This window comes from Papilio polytes, unplaced genomic scaffold (assembly GCF_000836215.1).
Source record: "Papilio polytes unplaced genomic scaffold, Ppol_1.0 DF822289.1, whole genome shotgun sequence".
Lineage (NCBI taxonomy): Eukaryota > Metazoa > Arthropoda > Insecta > Lepidoptera > Papilionidae > Papilio > Papilio polytes.
Window position 1 is genome coordinate 1,599,998 of NW_013526915.1, and position 8,692 is coordinate 1,608,689.

General features: G+C 30.6%; 2 protein-coding genes across 3 annotated transcripts in view; both read left to right on the plus strand.

Moving 5' to 3' along the window:
* LOC106106326 (anosmin-1) overlaps nucleotides 1-3,880 on the plus strand; it is an 8,297-nt gene extending 4,417 nt beyond the window's left edge. For both annotated transcript variants that reach the window (XM_013286900.1, XM_013286899.1), the window contains exons 5-10: nucleotides 1,588-1,772; nucleotides 2,042-2,184; nucleotides 2,368-2,509; nucleotides 2,610-2,754; nucleotides 3,071-3,146; nucleotides 3,519-3,880. In XM_013286900.1, coding sequence (XP_013142354.1) covers nucleotides 1,588-1,772; nucleotides 2,042-2,184; nucleotides 2,368-2,509; nucleotides 2,610-2,754; nucleotides 3,071-3,146; nucleotides 3,519-3,686 — 859 coding nt within the window. In that variant the 3' untranslated portion in view covers nucleotides 3,687-3,880. The remainder of the gene's footprint in view (nucleotides 1-1,587; nucleotides 1,773-2,041; nucleotides 2,185-2,367; nucleotides 2,510-2,609; nucleotides 2,755-3,070; nucleotides 3,147-3,518) is intronic.
* Nucleotides 3,881-4,781: 901 nt separating this feature from the next.
* LOC106106181 (peripheral plasma membrane protein CASK-like) overlaps nucleotides 4,782-8,692 on the plus strand; it is a 4,777-nt gene continuing 866 nt past the window's right edge. The window contains exons 1-5 of the mRNA XM_013286728.1: nucleotides 4,782-5,292; nucleotides 6,186-6,298; nucleotides 6,866-6,971; nucleotides 7,462-7,539; nucleotides 8,584-8,690. Of these exons, the coding sequence (XP_013142182.1) occupies nucleotides 5,234-5,292; nucleotides 6,186-6,298; nucleotides 6,866-6,971; nucleotides 7,462-7,539; nucleotides 8,584-8,690 (463 nt within the window). The 5' untranslated portion in view covers nucleotides 4,782-5,233. The remainder of the gene's footprint in view (nucleotides 5,293-6,185; nucleotides 6,299-6,865; nucleotides 6,972-7,461; nucleotides 7,540-8,583; nucleotides 8,691-8,692) is intronic.

The following is an 8,692-nucleotide window of genomic DNA, read 5'->3' on the forward strand; positions in this document are numbered from 1 at the left end:
GATTCGCAATTCATTCCACTTATTTCATTTTATATATTTTATTTTTAACCAAATATTAAAATAAATAAGTGATTTTTTTTTAATATTTAGCATATAATGTATACAATCTTTTTAAAGAAATTTTTAGCAGAAAATAGGAAAGATTTATCTTAACATGAAAAATAAAGTTTTTTACAAAACTGCCCGAATATGATCTTTTAAGCGTCCTTGCGACGTTGCCGCTTTTACTAACTACCAGGTTCTTATTTATCGGTATCTTGAATTGTGAAACAAAAAATCCTATATTTCCGTCAAGTATTTTATCTGTTTGATTATTATCAGGCAATTTACGAGAATTTGGTAGTACTGCCCCTAATTATTTTATCTTATCTAATGGTATTTTAAATTTAAAAAATGTTTAGAATAATCTTTAAAATAAGATGGATTACTTTGAGCTTCAAATTCTTTATAAACTGTTAACAAAAACGAATTCATTAAAATTACATTATTAAAAACATCCAAAAAAATCAATAGCTCTTAATATTTCTTTTAATATGATAAACACAACAGCGAAATTCCCCGAAACGCTTACTGCGTTCTCCGTAAGTAGTTTAACGTTGTCAATCATCGGAGTTTAACTTCGTAACATTTCTTGCGTTCGTTTTAAATACACAACTGATATTATACGATAAAATACATGTTAAAAAACTGCCATCTTGATATTAACGAGGTGTAAAAAAAATAAGGCCAATGACTAGTCTATCTGATTTACAGACATTCTCAGAAACAATTTAGTAGATGATGACGCTGAATATTGCATCATTGATTAAACACCTGATTAGGGAACTATTAAATAATTGGTATCGCATTAATGAGTACCAACATAAAATAAAAAATAAAGCGCTCAAAGATCAAGCAATTAAAACAAATGACACGAAAACAAAATTCATAAAAACGTGCGCACACCATTGACTAAACAATCGCACACTGTTGAGCGATTGTCGATTGTTTTGCAGAAAATTAAACTGGTTACTTGTACAACTAAAAATCGAGTAATGTGCGTAACTCCATGTAAGCTTATAGAAATCAAAGCAAGACTAAACAGTTGTGCGATAGTTTAGTCAAAGGTGTGTGCGCGTCCTAAATGTTTGCAAATGTTATCAACTACTTACATCTTAAAATAGGAAATGATCTACATTTAATTTATGTTAAATATCGAATCCAATTAGAGTTTATTAGCGAAAAACATTGATGATGTTTAAAATTATACGGTTTTAAATCAACTTTCCGGTTGGCATTGTATATCCGAGTAATGATTAAATTTGTCCGAAATATTTATAAACTATAACGCCTTAGCTGTAATAGTTTATAAATAAAACGCCTAAGCTGTAATAGTTTGTCAATATGAGTATTACAAGTAGAATACGAGTACAAGTCATAGAACGACTTCATAATTACACGCTTCAGCGATTTTTCACACAACCCGAATATAGCGTCTTCTTCCATCTTCTTTTAATAAACAAGGATAGCAATTGTTTCGGGGGCGATATATCCATTCCTTTAGCTACCTACCTACTACCTACTGATGCTTTTAATGTATTTTGACAGGACCAAGGTATCTCTTCGTAATCATTTAAAACCCGGTCGCTGGTACCGGTTCAGAGTGGCAGCAGTAAGTGCGTCTGGGACTCGAGGGTTTTCTGAACCAAGTTCTCCGTTTACCCCTCGGAAAGGACCAAGGCCGCCTCCTGCACCAAAGAAATTGAAGGTGCAAAGGATCAGTTCGGAAAACGGTAAATGCACGGATAGTTATCGTAGTCAACAATTTGATGACTAATTTCGATACGTTTCTAAGAATATGGAGATAAGATTATTGATTGCATTACTTTAAGTTAGGAATTTTACTTATTAATTTAGATATAGATTTAACTAATAAGTAGATAAGTGTATACATTGACAAAATTAAGAATGTCGTTATTTTAAGGGCGCAGATTTGTTATAGATGTAATTCTTGTGTTATGTCTCTTATTAGAAGGAAGTCTTTACATATAATCACTTTTAGGGAACGTGACGATTAAATTAGAATGGAAGGAACCGAGATCAGATCTTCCCATCATGCGTTACAAGGTTTTCTGGAGTAGAAGAGTACGTGGACTGGGTAGAGAACTGGATTCGGTTCTAGTCAATCATCAGAGTGTGCCAAAGGTATATTTATAATTAGTTTCAGATCAAGCTGTCTAGTATAGAAATGAACTAAGCTGAGAGAGACAGATAGAGTTCTTGACAATAATCTTGGAAGAAGTCTGGAGACTTGATACGTCATTGACAACTAAATATTTTTGCATTTGTGTGAATTTTTGATATGAAAAGTGATTTTGCAACTTACAGGAACAAACATACGTCATAATAAAAGATTTACAACCAAATTCAATGTACTTTTTACAAGTACAAAGTATAAGCCAGTACGGTCTTGGAAAGTTACGAAGTGAAAAGGCAGCCATTTTCTATAATACAACAAATGTAAATGATGGTAAATACTCTACTACTCTAACTATTCTACTACTCTCTAACTACTGCTATACAAACATTTATTTATAATCTATACTTAACCTTAAAAATATTAATTTCAGATAGACCACCAGAACCTCTGCGAAAAAACGAGAAAGAAAAGAAAATAAAAAATCTTAAATTAAATAAAATTATTTGGGTTGATCATAAACTTAAGGCGAAAATCTCATGGGAATCGAATTTAAAAAATAATGACAAAAGTAAAAGGTAAGCTCTTATATTTTATAAAATCGAAAGACGATATTCAAGTATCCGTAAGAGGTAATTTAAAAATCCAAAAAAAGGTGATTCACTAAAAAAAAATAAAAAACCACACTTCGTTTTGAACTGGTCCAATGAATAAGAATCCATTTAAAGGTAAAAATTTTGTCTGCCGGGTAAATAGCATTTGAGAGGACTATACCAAAGAATACTTGCGTCATCTCCTAGTCGGGTATTTTAAAGCTGGCCCTCGTCAGACTTAAAATCTAGGCTAGTGACATAGCTATTATGCATATCACCTGATCAATTTTTATGTTTACAGGTACTTTGTTCATTGGAAGACAATAAAATGTCAAAACCCCCATAAACAAATTAAAGATTTGTTAGCAATTACTGAGGTATGTATGAGTATTTTTATAAATTCAGTGCTCATGGTAGCTTCTTCAGTGCTAAAAGAATTTGCATTGTAGAGGCGTAATATATTTGCTCCTCTTTTATACTAAGGTGCTGTCGTAGATTGGTTTTATTATATGCGGTTTACACGTGGCCAGCACAGTTGGACAGTTGCGACGACCAGTCGTAGATTTTATGGACTCACAGGCGCCAATTGCCGTTCACACTGTACCAGTTAATTGCCAGTCAAATTATTGAGCTCTACAAAGCAACTGTACTGGCCTATAAAGTTTAGCGCTAGTATCTTTGAGACACACGCCTTAATTAAAAAAATAGCAACTGGTTTAAGATCTGTTAATTTTTACTACTTTTTTCAGGAGACTTCATTTGACATCTACGAGCTAGATTACAACTGCAGTTACCTAGTAAGCATTAACAAGACAAGAAATGCTAAAATCGATGACGCCAATATAGTTATAACCGTTCCCGATTGTGAATATTTTAAGAGAAAAGTTAATAGTACTGTCATTCGATGTAATTCATGATATGTAAAATTCCGCCTATAATTTACTGCTTACCTTAGAATAAGTCTTTAGATGAAAAATGTTTTTAAATTAACTATAATTGTTATCTTAGAGAAAGGGTATGAATAAGTTGACTCATTTCTTATAATTTTTCAATAAAGCTTAAGAAGAAAGCAAAATAGTTCTACAAGAATGTTTTCGAAGTTAGGTTAGGAGAGAGGTGTTTTATTTCCTTTTTTGTTAAACGACTACAGTATGTATTTAGAAATAAGGAACACAGAAGTATTACCTACAATTATATATAGAAATAATACGTATGATGAACGTAGAAATATTTTTTTTATCCTGGTATGGATCAAATGCAGGTCTTTTAATATTTTGTATATAAATATATAAAAAAAAAACAAATAAATAGGGTTTTTACCACTCCAATATTTTCGCATATAACATTCAAACGTAACATAGTAATGTTAAGTTATTTTAAATAGCAATTCCGTATTTGTAGTAAAATAAGTTTTGGAGATTTGTTGTGTTTTCTTTATGATTAAAACTACCTCAAACCCCCAATTAGTCAAACTAGGATGTTAAGCCTAGAGCTATCGATCGAGTCTGCCAGAAAATGTGCTAAACCTACATAGATTTAGATAAATTAGGACGATTCATTCTTGTTAGAATAAACGTGAACGTCGTCCAAGAAAAGGTACACCTTTTGTACATCTACTTGGAAATTAATTTACACATTATTATACAGGAAATCATTTGTGTAGAAATATCTAACAAAAGAAAAGTAATGAGAAAATCTTATAAAACCTAATTCTACGTTATAAAAAATAATCTTCTTGGCTTTTTCCGAGATTTGTAAGTAATGCTCAGTTCACACTTGGCCAGTACTGTTGGACAGTTGCGACGGGCAGTCATAAATTGTATGAACTCACTGAAGCCATTTAGTGTGTTCACTCTATGCCAGTTAATTGCCAGTGCAGTTATCGAGATATTCTGACGAACTGCACTGGCCCAGTGTTACTGGGCATGAGTGTGTAAAAACATTATTGCCACTCTTAAAAAAGCAACATCTTCGCACAGCACTAAGGTTTTAGATGACAACACAGTGCAAGTGCTGCTCACTTCAAATCCAATATTTGCAACCCTTAGTAAATGTCAAAAGTAAATAGAAAATAAGGGAATAAATTAATTATTTTACAATTTCCAATTATCTAAAACCTGCAAATTAAACTTAAACATATGTATATTTCGTGAATATTAGTCATTATTTTGAAGATAATACAGTGAAATGTTATACAGCAAAAGGAAAATGAGCGAATTGTCGCGGATTTTCTTAATTTAAATATGCACAAATTGCACATAATTACACCTTTTCGTAGTGTTTGTTATTCGCTTACAAAATTTTTTATCTTCTGTATTATTTAGTGTTCTTATAAAGTGTTTAAACCTTTTGAAGTTCGGATTTTCCTCTCGGGGCGTAACCTTCGTGTTCTAAAGTTATACCTTTTTTGAAAATGATATTTTATCACTTTTACTAAAAATAGTTGTTTGTATTATTGCTTAAAATGGCCGAGGACGAAGTTTTATTCGACGACGTTTATGAACTCTGTGAAATCATTGGCAAGTGAGTATACAATATTTATTTAATGTCTTTATAAAATTATTTAAATTAATTATTAAAAATACAGGCAAACTACGTTTAATTTAAAGTTTATCACACTATCGTATTTAATTTTGAACAAGTGATTTAAGTTTCTAAAACATAAATGGTATAACCTAATAGTAAAAAATATTGACTTCACTTTAATGAATATAATTTACATGAAAAGATGTGAATTCAATTGCAATAACAGAATATTATAAAAAGTTCAACTATCATTAAAATCCATGCTTCAATATTGAACTATGACATGAGTAATTTTTATGTTTTACTAGGCAATTGGCAAAATCTGTCTACAAGAGTAAAATGTCCAATTAGAAAAGAATTTATTATCCTGCTTACCTCATTATGCTTTTCTAGTTTTTGTAAGTGCTAATTGGTGGTTAAGATCTATGTTCTTAGAGAATAAATAAAATAGAAAAATTAAAAAGAGATCTACAACTTTTGCCTAACCTATTTGTGACTAACAATTTACTAGATAAATAAAAGTATTCTTAGTTAAATTGCTGTTCTGAATAGATCATCTATGATATGTAAATAACAATTAGAAGATATGAATGTAATAGCCTTTCATTTATAATAGCTTACAAAGAACTTATGAACTAGGTATACAGAATTACACATTTATTTTTTCTTCATAGTTATCTGTTTGTCAGTCGGCTATTGGAAGATATAATGAAAGTCAAAAACAAAAATTTATTGGTGATAGTGAATTCCAGGTCAAAAAGTTAAGTAACTAACACATATTCTGAATGAAAACTATGTACATATACATAAAGCGAACCATTGTAGTAGAATTCCTCTATAGAGGACTTTCTAGGTTAGCCAGGACTTATATGTGTGATTATGTTTTCTAGGGGTCCATTCAGCCTTGTAAGACGGTGTGTACATCGTCAGACGGGACAGCAGTTTGCCGTGAAGATTGTTGATGTAGCTCGCTTCACCGCAAGCCCGGGTCTCAGTACAGCAGGTGGGTAATTCTTAAATAAATATTTATATTAACATGTTTATTTTTATTTAATCATGATGTACTTATATTCTTAGATTATTTTAATTGAAACACTCTCTAGGATATTTTTGGGATGTATTTATATATTCTCCAATTGGAAACATACTTTACATAAACCAAATACAACCACTTCATTTTCGTTGGAATTTTTGATTAAAATAATTAGTCATAGTGGTTTTAACTGAATCTGAATAGTTTAAAAGAAAATATGCTTCAGTCCAAATTATTTATTTTTAAAACTAAGCTTCAATTTGTTATGTCAATATTAAAGAACAACATTAGTTGTTATTTTTTACTAGCTAGCTCCCAACTTGGTCCACATGGAAATTAAGAAAAAAAATGAGAAACAATCCTATGTTATCTTTGAGATTATATTCTATCTGTCTCAAACTTCATTAAAATCAATTGTACCATTTCAGAGGTACATAAACAACCATCTATTTAAACTTTATTTATAATTTAATAGCATTGTTATAATAAATTTTGTGCTGCAAAAAAACTTATATAGGTATTATTGATATTTTCCAGATCTGAAACGTGAGGCTACAATATGTCATATGTTGAAGCATCCTCATATAGTGGAATTATTGGAGACATACAGTTCAGAGGGAATGCTGTACATGGTGTTTGAATAGTGAGTATTGTTATATTTATCTTTGAAGAATAATGTTATTTCCTGTCATTATTCATACTATATAAACAATATTGTCTATAAATATTGTTTGTGTTATCAATTGGAACGTTTCCCAGAGCAATTTGTAGATTAAATCTTTGTTCATATCTGTAGTAGAGATCACTGAGTCGGGGTCATGTAATATCTGTATTGAAAACTACTTTGTTAGAAATGAAAGTAATATAGTAAGGTTTTTGTACTTTTTCAAAGTATTATGTTAAAATGTTAGATTGTGTTTGGAAAAATGTATAATGTTTTTGAACATTGTTAACCTAATCATTGTTATTTATTTATTTTATTTATTTACAATAGGAAGCTAATGTATCACATGAAATAAGTTATGTTTGATGAAGAAAAGTAATTATAACTAAAACACAATATCATGGATACACTATTGGATATTGTTTTTGTTATGATATAGTTTATTCATAATGTTATATTTGAATTTCAGTATGGATGGATCTGATCTCTGTTTCGAAGTTGTGCGTAGAGCGACTGCAGGGTTCGTCTACAGTGAAGCTGTGGCATGGTGAGATTACATTAAAAATTAACATTTTGTCATATTGTGGCAATGACTTACATCTCTTAAGATATATAACTGTTTTTGTTAGGGTGATATGTGTTTAATTATTTGAGCCTGGTTTACACTTAGCCAGTACAGTTGTGCAAGCCAGGCATTTATTAAATAGACTCACTGGTGCCAGTTAGTGTTCACATTTTGCCAGTTGAATGACAGTAATAAATCTGCTCTTAATAATTTTCTACTAGTACTGTTTTCCAACTGTACTGGCCAAGTGTAAACCAGGCATTTTGAAATATCAAATGTCATTTATTCTTAGTCGGCAAGGATTTTTTATAAATATTTAAACTAGAATATTATTTTACTCATGACATTTTAAGTCTAAAATAATCAAATGAAAATGATAATACTTAAGATTTTTGTTTTGAATTTTGATTAACAGCTGGTGGACTTATTACTACAAACATTATATTAAATCAAAGCTTTCATTGTAATTTTTGTTTAAAACCAGTGTCAATCATTCAATGTATATTGTTACGTCTCTGAAACCAATTATAATACAGAGATAATAACAGTACATTGAAATCTTACAAAAGTATTTGCTCATTTTTATTCTGTCCATTTAAAGTTCTGTTTGAATTGTTTTTATGATTCCCATTGTCAGCGATTTTAAGTTTTGTACCAATAAAATAAGGCTTTACAAATATTAAAATTCATATTGCACCAATAGCCATAACTTAACCACTAGGTTCAGTGTACTGTGGATTAAAGTATTGTGGGTTCGAATCCAATTGGACGGTTGTAAACCACCCTAACACATGTCTAGAGCTTAGTTGGAATAGTACAAGTAATTTTAGAAAATTAACAAAAATGTACTAACATCTAAAACAAAAAAAGATGTTTGAGAAATAAAAAATAAATTCTTATGTCATGTTCCTAATTTTGAGATTAGACTAATTTTTGCCGTTATACTAAATCTAGTATTAATTGACCTTCAATATCTTCATTATGGTTAAGAAAAAATGAGTAAAAACACATGAAATCCCCTTGTAGCCACTACATGCGTCAGATTCTGGAAGCATTGCGATATTGTCACGAGAATGACATCGTGCACCGCGATGTGCGGCCGCACTGCGTACTGCTCGCTGGGCGGGACAACTGC